This window comes from Anas platyrhynchos, chromosome 2 (genome assembly GCF_047663525.1).
Source record: "Anas platyrhynchos isolate ZD024472 breed Pekin duck chromosome 2, IASCAAS_PekinDuck_T2T, whole genome shotgun sequence".
Taxonomy (NCBI): Eukaryota; Metazoa; Chordata; class Aves; order Anseriformes; family Anatidae; genus Anas; species Anas platyrhynchos.
The window spans coordinates 13,381,244-13,398,583 of record NC_092588.1 but is presented as its reverse complement, the minus strand read 5'-3'; the positions used below and the strand labels follow the sequence as shown (position 1 = coordinate 13,398,583).

General features: G+C 42.9%; 1 protein-coding gene across 2 annotated transcripts in view; it reads left to right on the top strand.

Annotated features, from left to right (window-relative positions):
- DEPTOR (DEP domain containing MTOR interacting protein) overlaps positions 1–17,340 on the top strand; it is a 75,239-nt gene that overhangs the window by 28,424 nt on the left and 29,475 nt on the right. For both annotated transcript variants that reach the window (XM_027452647.3, XM_072034355.1), the window contains 2 exons: positions 1,948–2,071; positions 8,974–9,152. In XM_027452647.3, the coding sequence (XP_027308448.1) occupies positions 1,948–2,071; positions 8,974–9,152 (303 nt within the window). The remainder of the gene's footprint in view (positions 1–1,947; positions 2,072–8,973; positions 9,153–17,340) is intronic.

Here is a 17,340-nt window from a genome sequence, read left to right as displayed (position 1 = left end):
GTAGGGTCTTTTCCTTGCCAGGAATGGGGTATTTGGCTTGAAGGGTGCTGCTCCACAAGTCCCTCTGTTTCCCCAGGGACATGGAGAGGCAGTCAGGATGTAGAGTTGTGTTCCCCATTTTGGCACAGGAGGGAAGTCGCTGCAGACCATGCTGATGCTTCCCTGCCTTCCTGGCAACCTCATCTGGATCCTGCCCCCTCTACTGCTACCATCAGGCGCTGTCTGCTGCTCCCCCTTCCCTGCTCTCCTCTTCACAGCCCTGTCCTCTTTCAGCTGAAAATCCCATTTGAAAAATAAGCCAGCAAAAAAAAAAAAAAAGGTTGTCTTTCTTGCAGGGATTTGTTCTCCAGCTCTGTTCCTCGCACCAGCTGCACAAACATTTGTGCTGCTACAGCTGCAAGAAAGTTAGATGTCCGACTGTGCCCTGATTAATTTTCTCCTAAACTCGTTGTCTGTTTGAGACCTGTTCCATTTAGCGTCTTGAATAACAATTCACACTTATGAAAAGGAGGCTACCGAATCAGTGGTAGCATTTAGTTGCCTTTTAGTGCACAAAGAGGCTGGAAAGCACAAAAACAAAGAAGATTCAAGTCCTTTATTTGAAGTATCATTGCCTATTTCAAAAGCACTAAATGTGCAATTTGTTTCTTTTTTAATAGGAAATAAAGCAGCTGCTAACAGATGACTGTTGACTTTATGCAAGGGTCACTGTGTGTGCAGGGATACTGCTGCTATCAGCAGTGCATTCACAACACCTTAATTAATGGAAGAAATGCACATTCTGAACGCGTGCCTCTTCTACAGCTTCTGCTTGGGTATTAAATTAAAATTCTGGGTTGTTATGGAAACTGGGACTCACGGTAGATAGTTAAAGAATAAAGTAATTACAGGGTATTCAAATCTGACTACTTAATCCTCTATTGAGAAAATGTCAGTGAAGAGTTGCATGGATGCCTGAGTGACTTAATTTAATTGAGCAATAGATATTTTATTTCTGAGTGCTTGTTTAAAACTTTAACAACCTTTAAATGTTTTCTACCTCAGAATCCAACAGCACACTGTAACTTTCATACAAATTATATATGTGTGTGTGCGTATCTATTACACATAAAGCAGGTGTCTATTGAAAATTTTCATGCATTACACTTGAAGTTAATGAAATCGTTAGTGAAGTGAGAGAGGGCAAAGTCAGGTAGGTTTAATCGGGTTCTGCAGGGAGCCCAGAGCATCCATTCGATACCAGCATCAAGTGCAAGCAGTACCAGCTCCTGCTGTACGTGAGCCCATGTGGGTGGGCCGACAGCTCTGCTACAGCCCTTTGCTTGGGGTTGCTTTCCCATTAATTTATGCCCTTGCTGCAGCTCTCTTCTGCCATTTGTAGGAACCTGTCATCAGCTGGTCTCTTATAAATTCTTATTTATTTTTTCTCAGTGTGCTCCTGTTGTACCTCCTATTTGCTAGCTGGCATGGCAGAGAGATTGAGACAATTTTAAGTGGGCAGAAGCCTTTGATTTTGACTGTTCCTGCAGCGAGACTCAGCTTTCCTACAGCATTGTTTAAATGATACGAGTAACATTAGGTTTGCCAATTGAAAGTTTGCCAATCCTTAAATCACTGGTTGCTCTGCACTGGTATCTTTTTAAACAAACTGTTTACATCAAAAGGTTTTCCAGGTATCTAACAGAGGGATGCTTTTTTTGCTATTCCTAGAAATAGTCATGAAACTGATGAACACCAGTCCCTCTCAGCTAGAAATTTTGTTACCTGTCTGAAAGTTTTCTTCAGTCTTTTATCATTTATTAGAACTGTGTGTGGCTGTATGCTAAGAAATACAGGAGGCTAGGCTCCACTCATGCTTGCTTTGTAGTTCACCGGTGATACCTGCTAAATGAATTCTCAGCCCTTTAGCATCCCTACGAAGATTTTTTTTTTCACTTTACATTTCAGTTTGTGACGAGCATAAAGAATTCAAGGATGTCAAACTCTTCTACCGCTTCAGAAAAGACGATGGGACGTTTCCGCTGGATAATGAGGTGAAGGTGTTCATGAGAGGACAAAGGCTCTATGAAAAGTACGTTGCATTCAGCATTCATCATCTGTCAATAATAGTATCATGGGAGGCAAATGATACTTGTTCATCCATTTGAATAGTCAGAGACTTTCAAATCAAGCAGTAATGGGCCTGCATAATCCTGTGTCTTGACTTTGTAACCCTTCTCTCTTTCCCATTTCCCTTGTTCTTTCCTACCATGTTGACTTGTAGCATTTTGGGCTGAGGCCAACTGTAGGAGGTTCAACGAGGGTAAGTGCCAGTCCTGAACTTGGGGTGCAACAACCCCAAGCAGTGCTACAGGGTGGAAAGCTGCCCAGCAGAAAGGAACCTGGGGGTATTGGTCGATAGCCAGCTGAATATGAGCCAGCAGTGTGCTCAGGTGGCCAGGAAGGCCAACAGCATCCTGGCTTGTATCAGAAATAATGGCCAACAGGACCAGGGAAGTGATTGCCCCCTTGTACTCGGTTCTGGTGAGGCCGCACCTCGAGTACTGTGTTCAGTTTTGGGCCCCCCACTACAAGAAGGACATCGAGGTGCTCAAGAGAGTCCAGAGAAGGGCAATGAAGATGGTGAAGGTTCTAGACAACAAGTCTTATGAGGAACAGCTCGGGAAGCTGGGGTCTTTTAGCCTAGAGAAAGAGAGGTTCAGGGGAGACCTTATTGCACTCGACAATGACCTTTAGGGAGGCTATAGGGAGATGGGGATCAGTCTCTTCTCCCAAGCACTAAGTGATAGGATGAGGAAATGGCCTTAAGTTGCACCAGGGGAGGTTTAGGTTGGATATTAGGATTTTTTTTTTTCACTGAAATGGTTGTGGAGTATTGGAACGGGCTGCCCAGGGAAATAGTTGAGTCACCATCCCTGGAGGTGTTCAAATGTAGATGTAGTGGTTAGTGGCATAGTTTAATGGTGGACTTGGCAGTGCTAGGTTTAAAGGTAGGTCCAGATGATCTTAGAGCTCTTTTCAAACCTAAATGATTCTGTGTTTCTATGATTCTATGGTGTTGTTTAAAACAAAATTGCATTTGTTATGTTATGTTGTCTGTGGTTTGTAAACACATCCTGTGTGAGAACCCAATGTAAATTTTAGTCCTTTCACTCTATTTTATAAAAAAGAGCCACAGCCGGATGATTGGTCATCTAAAATTGTAATCCCAAGACCCAAAACCTTAGTACATCAAAATGTACTGAACAAGTGGCTACATATTTCTTGTAACTCCATCTCTACAGCTTCACCAGGAGTTATGATTTCAAATAATGAGTGAAATTAATCTTCGCTGTTCCAGTCTGCAAAGCTTCTGCATCAGAGAGCTTATACTAAAAGCAGTTGCAAAAATAAACCCCAGCCAAGAACATCTAATTAAGATTTGAAATTAATGATTGTGCTGAGATACTGAATATCCCACTGGATTACTTCCGTCAAATAACTAGGCAGCTTAACCGTACTTCCCGATCTATAATTAATGACATTTTATTCAGGATGTAGGGATTGTAACGTGGCACTTTCAAGCAGAGTGAACAAAATGCATGTTGGCTTGTGCTGCAAAGTAACGCAAAAGTTGTGGTGTGTTATTTACCAAAAAGCTTCAAGTATTGCTCTGGGCTCAATCCTGCCCACACTCCCTCTTGGTGAGAGACGCTGAGTCCTCTGGCTGGAGTCATTTAGTTTCCCTCCTGTGATAAATCAGCAACTGCACAGAGGAAGGTGTTAAGCTGAAGGCTAAAAACACAACCATGACCCCCTGTTGAATAGCCCCTTATTGCTCGTGTGTCCCAGGGTTTTCCCGAAATGCCGTGCCATTGCCTATCCCTTCTGCTTCCCCTGCACAAGAGGGCAGATGCAAAAGATCAGCAAAACAAGGGAAGGCTGCCAACTGCTCTGCTCAGTGCTGCCAGGGGACGGGGTGTGTTGTTGGAAGCGCCTTCGGAACAACTCGCCAGCTCTGCAGCTTTCCCCAAACCAGGGTTGTGGTGTCTTCACTTGAACTCTGTACCAGGTGGCAGGACAAAGCCAAGTTAAAAAGCTGGTGATAAATGCAGCCTTCAAGGTTAGGAGGCTACAAAGGGCAATTTGCTGAAATAGCAGTTAATCTGAATTATATAAAATACAACTGTAAATGCCACTCCTTTCGTTGCACCTGCTGTGTAAAATTTAGGGTCACAGAATCACAGCATGGTTCGGGTTGGAAGGGACCTTAAAGATCACCCAGTTCCACCACCCTGCCATGGGCAGGGACACCTCCCACTCAATCAGGTTGCTCATTTCTGTGGCTGTGACTAATTAAAGTAAAAATAAATTGGGTAAAACATGAAAAAATATGCCTCTGGGCAAAATCCTTCACTGGATACACTGGGAAAGATAGTTGGACTGCCCATCTCCAAAATTGCCTGTGCTTTATGAAGCAGAGCATTTGCTCCTTTAGTCTCTAACACAGATTGCCCTCAGGCATAGCCCATGCTATGGGAAGTTGATTGGTGTGTCTAGACTGCAATCTTGTTTTCAGTTTTTAGCTTCTGTGAGCAAAATCATTTTTTTCTTGGTGAGGCTGATAACAGTCTCCTGCGTGAAATGAGCCATGGTAGGAAAAGCTCTGTCTGCCAGCGTGTCTGCTTCCATCCCCATTTCTCTGCTCGGAGAACCATCCCCAAACCAAGCTCTAGTTGTCCAGTTCGCCCTACACTACACCAGCAGAATGGTGTTTATAAATGGAAAGGAGTTAATACCCAAAGCAGCACCTATATCTAAATATAACTCATCCTCATGAGGTGGTTGCTCCTAGGCAACGTATCTAACGGGTTCAGAAACTTTTAGAACCAGCCCCAAGTGCTAAATATAGCGTAGCTTAAAAATACATGGCATTTCGAAACCGGCCTGTGACAGTCAAAGCTAGTAAAAATTCTCCATGCATCATTGGAAATATTTTGTATTCACAGGAGATAAGACTGCATACCTGGGCTGTTTGGGTTTACTTGTTTTCAGTAGCAAAGCCAGTCTGCAGAGCACTCTGATTTCATTACATCCCCATTAGCAACACCTTCATAGTTTCATTGGATGCATTTTAAACTCAAAATCTAATACCGAACGTCAGACCAGTGCAGAAAGAGTTCTGCAGTGAACTATGCACATGGGTAACACACGTCTTTGCTTATAGTGTTGAGAAAGAAAATATTAATTCAGCATAATTAAACTAGGAATTAAAAGGCAACAATTGGAGAAAGTCTTCATGCACAGATGTGAAGTCAGTTGCCAGTATATGCAACTTGTTTGTCAGAACGCCTGTAGCCCTAATTTCAAGAGAAATGTGACTATGCCAAAGGAAATTTATGTGAACCCTTGATTAATTTTAAAGCCTGTCTTAAGTTTTTTAGGTGTAGCTGGTCTTCACTAGGATTTGCTTGTTTAAGACATGCATTGTAATACTATTTCCTGCCCTTCCCCACCCATCGCATCAGGGCTGCAGTACCGTTACATTCAGGAGCTGGAGTAGTTTGTGCTTGCCAAACACTGCAGACGTTATCCAACACCTTTCATGCAGATTTTTACCCTTGATGGGTAAAAGGAGCAAAATGATTTAGGAGGCTCAGCAGTCTGCTGCATGGACGGAGGAGGGGGTGCATTAGGCAAGTTCCCAGCATTCAGACAGCAGTGAGGGGTAGGTGCCCATGGGCCATCAGGTCTGTCCCCAGGCTGAGGAGCAACCTTTCCCTGTCCCCCTTCTGCGTGACCACAGGGCTCCTTGTACCCTGTACTCTCTTCCCTGTGGCACTACCTCCCTCACCTATCGTGAATGTCTTTGGTGGTTGAACATGCCTTGGGTAGACCTGTGCGGTGTCAAGAGTTGGACTTGATGATCCTTAAGGGTCCCTTCCAACTCAGGATATTCTATGATTCTATGATTCTATGATTCTATGATTAGCAGATTTAAAATCAGTCTCTGTCTCCTCCCTTTATTTGCACTGAAAATCATCAATCAGCTCAGATACCCTGCACATCGGTGCAAACTTTGGTAATCCTTCCTGTGAACGTGCTTTGAGTTTCAGGTTTATAACTAGAGATGAAACCTGATGGATTCCCTACTTCTTTAATTCATCCTGAAAGTTCTGGAACAGTTCACTAGACCCAGGGATGGTATCAGTTTTCATACTCTGCAGGACTGACCAAAGAGATTGAATAAGATAAGCATGTTTCCTGTTCAACAAAACCCTCCCTGCAAGTCTGACATAAATCCAACACAGACCTTTCATAGTTGGGTTTCTTTTTTTTTTTTTTAAATTCAAGTTGTGCAGGCACCATATTTTTATTATGTTTGCAGTTCTTATAGGTTTAGGTCAGGTGTGCAGGATTGTTGTGTTTCTGGTGCAGTCAGTTTTAGGAGCTACGAGTCATCTCATGACATTGACTTCAACTTCAACTTTCAATTAGATTTCACAGTGAAAAGTGTGATTTTCTGGTTTTAATTTCAGGAAATCATTCAGATAATTTTGAGACTGCTTCCTTTGAACCACTTTCATTTTACCTCAGCAGTGGTTAATTTCAATTAATCCTTTGGTGCAGTTATTTAGATAAAACAAAGTAAAAAAAAAATAATTCTGACATGTTCTGTGTTTGGCTAAATACATTCCTTTGATGTGGGATAACACAAGTTGTAGCAAATAACAGGTTTTGACGTTAATGGTCTCGTGTTTTTTGAAACACACAGAAAATGGAAGAGCGAGAGGCAGTTTCCAATTTTGGCTAATGACAGGCCAGGTTTTGGCTGGTGGAAATTGGTACACTTTTGTTGACAGCAGCGGCGTTACAGTGATTTACTTCAGTTAGCAGTGGATTGCTGTTGCTGGGTTTGTAAAACTGTCAATTTGCTGTGTCTGTTTGTTCACAAGTCCAAATCCTTTGCAGTGCTATTCTGGGCACATGCAGAAGGGTGTGAAATGTCAAGCTGAGTGTTTTTCCACTTGATATTTTTCCAGATTTCTTTTGTGGCTGTAGAAATGTAATGATTAGCATCACTTTTTCAAGGACCTCTCTATCTGGTGCTTCAGTGAGCTGGTCAACTAATTACAAGCTCATCAAAGAACAATTAACACAATCCTCGGGATTTTTTATTTGGTGCCCGCAGAGCCTGGGTAACCAGTTCTGGGTAACCATGCAGCAGATGGTATAAAAGACACGAGTTCTGGGTTTGCTTTTTATTTCTTAAGGGGAAAAAGCTTGGTGAACGAGAGACATATAAAGGTGGTCTCTTGGAGCTCTCTCCAAATCAGATGTGGTTAATGTGGGACAGAGAGCTAAACCTGCATGCACATGTAGGCAAATCAAAATATGAAAAAGCATAAAACCTTTGCAAGAGTTCTGGAGCCGGTATCTTGTCCCCCATGATACATGTTCCTGCTTTTGGCCCCATCCCTGAATTCAACTAATTTTGACTTTCTTCATCCTTACTCAGCTCAGAAGTGTTGGTAACGACCAACATGGACAGGAGCAGTTCGTTATAGCTGCCACTCAGCTGCAGCTGTGGCAGAGCAGCCTTTGACTGGTTTGATGATCTGCTGCCTGGGGTCAGATCCAGTCAGCCCTGGCTTCTGGTTAGCTCTCATTAAAGTCACTGGAATAAATCCTTCAAGTGAAATAACAAGGGGCAGGTCCCGTCAAACCTCTTCACTGGAATTTCAAATGAAACTTCTGTGCTCTCTATTGCTGATGCCCGACTTCAGAATTCAGAAGCCCCCAAAGGAGGTGATGTTATATATTTATTGCACTTTCCATGATTTCCATCAATTCTGGACATACTGGCAGTTTAAGAAAGAGATCACCTTTGTATGGGTTTATTTGAAATTCAATTTTCTGATAAGAAGGGCAAAGATTCAGAGCTTTTGGAATTTTTATGTTGTGGTCCAGTTGTGCCTTTAATTTCCCAATAGCTGCTGAGGGAGGAGACTTACAGTCTTAAAGGGAAAAAACTCAAACAAGCCATTCTTCAACTGTTATTCTGAAAGTCTTACCTTTAGCCTATAGTAAATAATTATGAATAATAATTAAATTAATGAATAAAGAGGCTGTGTTTCTCAATCTGCCAACAAAAAAGTGTGGTTCTGTATTAAAAAAGAGTGGTTCTCATTTCTTCTCCTCCAAAATGTCAACGTCATTCTTGCATTAACAAAACACTGAGGCTTTTTTTGTTTCCTTTTGTTTTTATATTGCATCATTTGTTTAGGCTCCTTGAATGGAGAAGAATTTTCCTAGTGTTTTTAAGTTGCACATGTGCCAATTGCGCGGAGATCTGGAGACACCTCCGAATGTTCCTAACTCTTGTGTCAGGGCAAACTGAGATGGAGATAATCTCCAATGTCAAAATGTGTCCAGGTGTACGATTTCACTGGCTGCAGCTGCATTGCGGAGTGGTGGGAGCCAAATATTTACCCACCATCCAGACCACAGAACTGCCTTTTTTTCCTTCCCCTTGAATTTTTCTGCAGCTGTTTTAAAGCTTACAGGGAGAATTTTCAAAACCATCTAAATGACTTGGGGGCATAGTCCTGCTGACTGTAAAAATTAATTAGGAATTTTTGAACACACTAACTATAACCTGGCGCTTTTAGGCTGATTTTATTTTGAGGTCAATTATACATTAACTTTTAGGGAAGCTAAAGAACTAAATATGGGAAATGCAAAGCTGAAAAACCTTGTTTTCTTTTAGGGAACAGGAGAAAGCTTTAACTTCATACAGGTATATAAAGCCTACATTTATTGACTGAGCTGCTATAATTCTCATAGTAAGTTTAGATTGATAGCTTGAGAGAAGATTTAATAAGTTAGGTTCACAGCTGTTTGCTTGGTATCAGTGAGACTTGCCAGAATAGATGTGGAGTTGTTTTTTTGAAGCATCATTTTCCGTATCATTTTTTTTCCCTTCCCTACCAGGTTGATGAGTTCCGAAAACACTCTCCTGCAAGCCAGGGAAGAGGAAGGAGTCAAGTACGAGCGGACCTTTGTGGCATCGGAGTTCATTGACTGGCTCATCCAGGAAGGAGAGGCCACGACAAGGACTGAAGCCGAGCAGCTTGGCCGCAGACTTTTGGAGCATGGGATTATACAGCACGGTGAGACACTTACTGCCAGGTAGCAACAGATATGCTTTTTGTGATGCTTTCTTCAGGTAAAGTTATGTTGTCTTTCTAGGCATTGTATGTCCAAGTTCTTAATAACTTTAGGTAGGAGCTGTTTAACAAAAGGGTGGCTTTTTCAAAACTTGTCTGAGTTCTGAAAATTCTGCCTCACATAGAGACAAAAACTAGAATTTGGGATTCTATAATGACTATGTAAGGATATGGATGAAAAACAATGTTCTTATGTTTGGGGTAATTAACTTGTAGAACTTGTTATCAGCAGTAATTATAATTGAGGTAAATAGCTTTGTAAGGATCAGATAGGGCTTAGAAGCACAAATAAGCTACATTCTCTGAGGAAAAATGGCACCTTCTGTGTATCTTCCTACTCGTATCTCAAGAAGATACTGTATTTGAGGACAGGAGCAGAGCACAATCTGATGTCAGAAAACAAGCTTCCCTCCTGGTCCTGTTGCATAATCACTCTGGTATGTTTGGGTAAGAAGGAGGGTATCGCTTTCAGCTCAAGTGTTGTGGTGTTGCTCCTGGAGGTGTGACTCCTCTGAGGCAGGAATCTGACACTTTGTCATGGCCCAGCTCTCTGTGGCTGCACCTTCACTAAGATCCCTGTATTAAGGGTGGAGGAGACAGTTTTTTCTCTCTGTGGCCCCAAGAGTGCCAAAATGAACACCCCTGCATTAAAACCCACATTAAAACATAAAAATTCATGTGCTGACATCATCTATTCTCAGTGCAGGTTGAACTTCTTTGGCTGGGCGTTTTCCACCACAAAGGCACCAGCAGCGCCTGTGAGCGTGACAAACGAGCTGCTTGAGGGTGGCAGAACCTACTGGCAGAAGCTGCTGGCAGTGTTGCTCAATGCAAGCAGGAAAGTAATCAGATCCTTGTGATCAGAGTGTTGTCAAATCAACACTAATTCTGACAGAGAACAAAATTCACAGTATTAACAGGCTGTTAATCTACAAGGTGCTAGATTGACTCTCTTGCTTGTTGCTTTGTGAGATAACCCAGTCTTTAGGAATAGAGAAAAAACTGGGGGCATAGCGACCTGCATGGTTCCTTCATGGTTGTGATCATGCTCGCATTATGTTTAGTTTCCACTCACTAGGAGCTACTTCTGAATGTTTACAGTAATCAGCTTCCAGTTCTATAATTACCCCTGTGCTTCCTATGATTTATAGGGTGCCAACTGCTTGGGGCTTGACGAAGGGAAGATATTCCACTCCTCTTTATAGCAGCAGTGATCTAATTCCTATTTTTACCTGAGCATCTTCTGTGTACTATACACACGGTAAACTTCCCTTTAAAAAAAAAAAAAAAAGACAGGTTTATGCTGATGTTGGCATTTTTTCAGAGAAGATAGTCACGACTTAATACATGGTGTGAAGCTGGGTTTACTTTTCTATTGAAATCTTTGCAAAGCTAAGAAAGTCAGGTTTGATCATTGCAGATCAAACATTGTTCTCATTAACTATGGCAAATGATCAGCAGTGCCATTGTCAGGGAAGTCATTTTGCCCCTGTCAAGCAGGATTTCTGGGGGGTGTTCCTGAGCAATGCTGTCCCTGCTTACCATTTGGGATTGCTCTGCCCAGTTTTATCCCCTGCCCATCCTCTTTGGATGTCTGCATCACATGCAAAACACTCTGTTAGATCTGAAACTCATGAAGTGACCACAAAAAGGGATTCTGAGAACTGACTGCTGAGTGAAGTGGCCTTCTCTCTGAGGTACCATCATCTTCCTCACTCTGCTTTTATACGGGCAGAGGCAGATCAGTGGGACCCACTGGGGAAGCTGGAAGTACAATAAAACTGAATAATGTCCCTGACATTTATCTCTGCCAGTGAACATGCTTCGTGCACGCTTCTGAACAGATTTCGTTCTCCTCTGGATTGCACAGAAGCAATTTGTCTAGGTGGCATTAGGAGTACTGGGGACAGAGCAAGCTGAATTAACACAGCTGGTGAGGGATTCACCTGAGCATCTGGCTATGATCTGTGCATTTTGAAAGTTTATACAATGTCACCTTCCTCTAACAGGCGACCTTGAAATGAGACTTTCCAGTACCACACTGGGGATGTAAGCCATAAAATGGCAGGAGTAGAGTTCTCTTGCTCTCTCTCTCACTGAATTCTAGGTCCAATTACCAGAATAAAAGTGGTATTTTTGATCTCTTAGTACAGCAAGTCCATTTCCCCATACTATGTTCCCTTTGTTGTGCATTGCATCAGCAGTACCAAAATGTTACTTGACACTAATTGGCATCCTTGTTGGCAGAACCAGCAGAAAGGCTCTCGACCGAACAGGCATGGAGAATGAAACATTTTCCTGCCCTAAAGGCAATCTTTTGCTAGCAGTATTGTTTGATATGCACAATGTGGAATAAAATAAACCTTGCTCTACTATTCTTATTAAGTATTTATTGCCTTACCTAATTCAATAGAAAGTAATAGAAATAGTTGTATCAAGTTGCCAGTCTCAGTAGTAATTTTCCAGCCACAACTGAATTGTGCGATTTATTTTTACTGATACTGACTTTCATTTCAATTACTCAGAAAAGTTATATTTTGCAGCTGAGGTACTGTATTCAAAACAGTTTCCTGTCACATTTATCTTCACTTTAATTGGTCAGACACAAACCAGGTTTCACACAGGAAACAAACACTGATGCTAATTTTAAAAAGGAAAACATTGGTTTAAGAGGAATTGTGTAAATGCTGTAAAAACATCAAAGGTTTCAGTTTAAAAATAATCCTCCTGATCTCTTCGGGCATGTATAACTATGCATATTTCCCCTGCCATAAATGAAAATGATGAAATGTGCTTAAGTTCTGAATTGCTTCCTTCAGAAATTCCACGGGCGCATACAAACCATAACCCACAAACCGCTGTTCTCACAAACAGGAGCCAGATGTCCTTTCCTAGGGGCTGGTGCCCCCAGGTACCGTGGAATAAAACCATTATAGGTAGCAGCATATTGTGCACTGCGCATTTCTTCATGGCTTGCATTGGCAGGGTAATTGCCAGTAGTTATTATTCTGCATTGTGAACGCTGATGGGCTTTGCCAGAATATAGGAATGATGACTGTGGGAGGAATTATAAACAGGGCTATGTGCGTTCAAGAACAGCAAGGACAAAAGGGGCACGGAACACATTTCTCAGCTGTGTGAAAGCCCATTTCTAGTACAGTGAGGTACACAGAGCTTTGTAGAATTAACAGGTAAGAATTTCCTCCACGGAGACCGGATCTTTCCTAGTTTTTCTTCCTAGGGAAAGAGTGGGACAGATTAACTACTGTGGTCAAAATTCACATGCAGCAAGAGGTGAAGAAAGCTGTCTGCCAGCACTGGGGTAGATCAGACCAAAGCGAGGGTGGGCTAGGGGCAGGCAGAGGACAGCATGAGCAGCCACACACAGGCACAGCTCTTGCTCAGTCTGGAAATCAGAGATACTGAGATATCCAAGGAGGAATGAGAGTATGCACAGGGCTCTTTCTGGCATCGTTTTTGGCACGTGCTAGTTGGTTATGGCATCTCCTGCAGCACCTACCCTGCACCTACAGCCCCAGCAGCAGAGAACCACTGAGAGATGAAGTCCTCTCATCCTCCTTCCAGGACTGTCTGGGTACAGAATCTGGGGGATGAAGACACATCTGCACATCTTGCAGAAAAGTTTAAGGTCTGGAAAATCGAGGGATAAACACTTCCCATTTTAAAAATCTGGTTAATACCAGTAAGAGTAACTTATCCATTCTCAGCATCTTCTCAAGATGAGCATTTGCATTTCCTCTGTGGTAGCCACCAAACGTTTTGAAATCCTTTTCAGCATTTTGTGGTGTGCAGATGCAGAGTGCTTGTCCTGCGGGGCACGCAGCGCAGTGTGTGCCTGCGAGAGGTGCGTGGCGGAGCAGCAGCACTCGTCCTCCTGTGCCAAGTCACATTCTGTCTCTTTCGCTGTTGCTATTTTCCAAGCTGCTTCTTGCTCTTGAGCACATGTGCTTTGTGTTATTTCCTCTCCGACGTGCTGGATCTGACATCTGCCCAGCACCTTCCCCAGACAGAGATTGCAGCACGATTCAGCGAGGGGTGCTTCGCATCGCTGCCCGCTGCTCCCCACCTGCTGCGTGAGTCAACAGCGGCTCCAGATGAAGCTTCCTAGCCCTAGACCAGCAGAGGAACATCTGTGATGGGTGTTGAAAATGACATGGACTTTGTTTTCCTGAATGACTGAGGGGTGGGAAAATCTCTCTGGCAGGTGACTGGCTAGCAGATACCTTGCTTGAAACATCTGATTAGTGCTAGGATTTTATAATGATAGAAAACCTGTGTTAGAATGTCCCAGACACAATCTGTGTCCTTCCTCCTTCCCCTCTACCCAAACCTCCAGTTACAATATCTTTCAGCTTAAAAAAGTTTAATTGAGCTAATTGCTCTTGGCTAGACCTGGTGAGCCCAAGGCATGTGTATGTTCTGCTCAGCACAGAAGCAGGTGCTTGCCACCTCTCAAGCATCAATCCTTTATCAGCACAACTCCACTGTGCAAATTACTTCCAGAGATGAAAACAAACATTTTGTAGTGACTTAATGAGAACAGTAAATATTGACGCATGCTATCTCCCTGTCTCTGCAGAGAAGTCTTAAAACATGTACTTAACTTTCCCTCTTCTCTGCAGGGACTGCATACCTGTATGAAGTAGAATTGCCCTGAACAGGATGATCACTGCATTTAATTTTAAACGAGACATATGACGCAGTTGAAAGTTCTTTAGATTGTGGAATTAGATTAGATATCTAACGATGTATTTATTTCTTTTGCTTTTATTGAAAAGTGTTCCTTTCTCACCTAAAATCTCTGTAAATTGTAGTGAGGTGTTAAATCTACTTTATATACTCAATTCCTTATGTTTAGTTGACATTTCTTCTTTCACGAGTGAAAATTTGCCATTTATGTGAAATACCGACTTCTTCCTTAATTTGAGATTTCTCTTTGGAAACCCTTTTCTTGGAAACACTAACTTTGGTGAGCAATTTACAAGGGCCATTGAAGCATCCCCTAAATCCTTGACTTAAGTGGTCGTAGATTTCCTCCTACGAAGTTAACACACAGATTTTTATATCATTTATATTGTTGATCCAACACCTGGAGCATATCAGCTGTTGGAAATATCCAAGTATTCATTCTGTATAGTCCAAAAAGCATTCAGTCTATATAGTCCTATAGGCCATTCTATAGTACTAAAAACTGTGAAAGATTTTACTTTTACAGGTGGTGCCTTGATTTATTTCAGTAAAACACAAGCCTCTAGTTAGTCTTCAAAGTCCTCCAGCATAACTTTGTTTCTATTATTAACCAGGTTCCTCCTGCGATGATGCCAGGCAGTGTCACTGAGGGTTTTTTTTGTGTGGCAGTCCTTCCATGGTAGCCCCCATGAATATGGACAGCAACCTCACCTACAGTAATTCAGCTGCTTATGCTTAACCTGCAGACAACTTTGCATGTTTTTCGTGATTTCACCTCAGTAGAAAAGTAAGAGAGTAAGAAATTTACACAAGACTGTATAATATTCCAGCTTCCTATTCTGTCAGCTCTTCATCGTGTTCTTCTTGTAATTGTCTTTATCTAAAGCAGGAATTTATTTATTTTATTTTATTTTATTTTTTTTGAAAGAGCCATACATGTCTATACAGTAGGGAAATAACATATGAACATGCCTTTTCATATTAACTACCGAATTCTATTTTTCTGTCAGAGAATGGGTTTCAGTTTTTAACAGCTGCAACATAAAAAAGATACCCAGATGGGCCTTTTCATCTTCTGCTTCCCTTGCCACAGACTGTACTTTCCATACTTTATTTGGAAGCAGAGAAAAGCAGTTGGCTGTGTTCTGTAAACTTGCTAAATTAAAGATGATAAATCCTCATATACAAACTGAAAAGGCTGCTGAAATGAGTGTGATTCAACACTGGCTTTTCATTCTAGAATAAGGAGCGTGTATTTGAAAATAGACTGCAAATAGATTGCAAACCTACTGGAAAGACAAAGTGTATTTAGAAACATTTTTCTGCATACCTATTTTAAGGCAGTGAAAATGAAATGCTAATGCACTGAGCAGAACACACTGCTTTAATAGGAGCAGGAGACTTGGTGTATTTCATTTCCCGAGGAACTTTTGACACCTGTGTATTGTAATCCTTATGCTTTGAAGGCAGAATAAAAGTTGTCTAGACTGTTTTTTCACTACACGAATATACTGCATTTCATTGCAATAGCTCAGGAGGCATGGTTCTCTCTATCCCAGTGTTTTTCTGGACACCTGTCACTTGTAGGACATGCTGACTGGCTTTGCCCTTTGCTGGGATGAGCTGGAACAGCTCTCTGGATTTCGTATTTCAGTGTCAGGATCTGCCTTACAGTTTTATACAAGAAGCTCAGTGGAAACTGGAGCAGTTCAAACTTAGATCCATTGTCTGCTCCCAGCGAACTCCTCGTAATCCAAATGTGAAAACAATCCCAAATAGTACAGCTGCAGTGCCAAGAGTTTAAAACACAGGGTGAGTGCATTCACAGGTGGGCTTATCTGCGGTCTATGCAGCACATACGCATTCATAAAAGGTGGAAATGCAAGTGTCATGTTTATATGGTGCAAGGAGGCAGAGGTGGAAGGCTCTCTGCTCGCTGGGCATTGTAGTCCCTCTGCCTTGACAGGAGAGAGCCCCAAGCAGGTGGAATTCATCAATGTGTAAAAGGAAACTAATCTGAATAGGTGCCATTATGAAAATGCATTTGCAGAAGCCAGATTAGCTTTAGAAAAACAGGAAGCCTTTGAGAGGAGTGGGAAAAGCATTGTCCAGTGCAGATTAAAGTGTCATTTATTCTCCCTCGGCTGCACGTGCACTGGTGAAGGGCAGGAGAGCCGGAGCGGTGGGGCAGGAGCAGAAGTGCTGTGTGACCGGGGTGGCAGTGCTGAGCGGGAGCGAGGACATGCTGAAAGCAAGAAGCTCTGCAGGACGAGCAGCTCACCTTCTCCTCCAAGTCCGCAGGCTCGTCCAAGCCCCACGCGAGCCAAAGTGGCCGCGCACTTCCACTGCTTTTCTGGCAAGAGGCAGAAACCAAGCTGGCAAACAGCCCGAGGCGCTGATCTCCTCAGCGCAAGCTGTGTGCTATCCATACAGAGAAGTTCTTTTTTTTTTTTTTTTAAGGAACTGTTGTTTTGCAGCATTGTTTTTATTTTTTTTTATTTCCTTCCCTTCTAAACACCAGTTCTGCTTAGGAGAGGGGAGTGAGGGAGCAAAGGCCACGGGGCTGGAGCTGAGGCCGTGCCAGGAGGAGCGGCAGAGCCCTGGTGGCCCAGCCATGCCCTCTCTCAGGGCAACCAGCAGCCCCCGTCCCTCCCCACAGCTGGTCTGAGGGCTTCACATAGCACTGATGATGTTTCTCATCACCCTCCGCTTGTTTTCAGTACAATGTCAACTCTTTTGAGGTAAATTCCTGTCACTTCAGAGGTCAAAACTGAGACGTGCTATGGGAAGGAGCAGACCACTGCAGCCAGTAGTGGGGAAGGTCCAGAAGGGACCCGCAGCTTCAGGCTGGGCTTAACTCTATTTTAACAGAGCAAAATACCTCAGTATGAAGATATAGTCTACTTAAGGATAAACTGGGATCTCTGTCTTACACTGAAGGGCTTGGAAATGTGCTGTGTGCTGCTGGGAAGGGTTCAGTGCTGCCTGGGTCTTCAAGTAGGAAAAGACCTGACAGCAGCGCTGAGAATTCTGTGTACTTTGCTAATGCTTTTCTAACCTCACCTCTTAACCCCAGCACACGCACACACTCACCCAAACAAACAAGCACACACTTGATCTTGTCTTCTGCTGTCTTCAGGAGAACTGCTCATCGGCTCCTCAGGGAGCTTCTGTCTCCTTCCCACTGCTCCCTGACACAAAGCAGCCATGCCGTAGATAACCACAGGCTCGGCGAATGATGGCTTCATGTTTCTGGGGACATGCAGATCAGCTGGGGTCTGCGGGGATCTGTAGCATTCGGCTGGTAGAAAACACTAATCACCACGCTGGAGATGTGCACAGATAATCAGCCCTAAAAATCACGGGGAACTGAGGTTGTGGGAGGGATTTGGGGAAAGAGCCAGTTATGAAAATGGCTCGA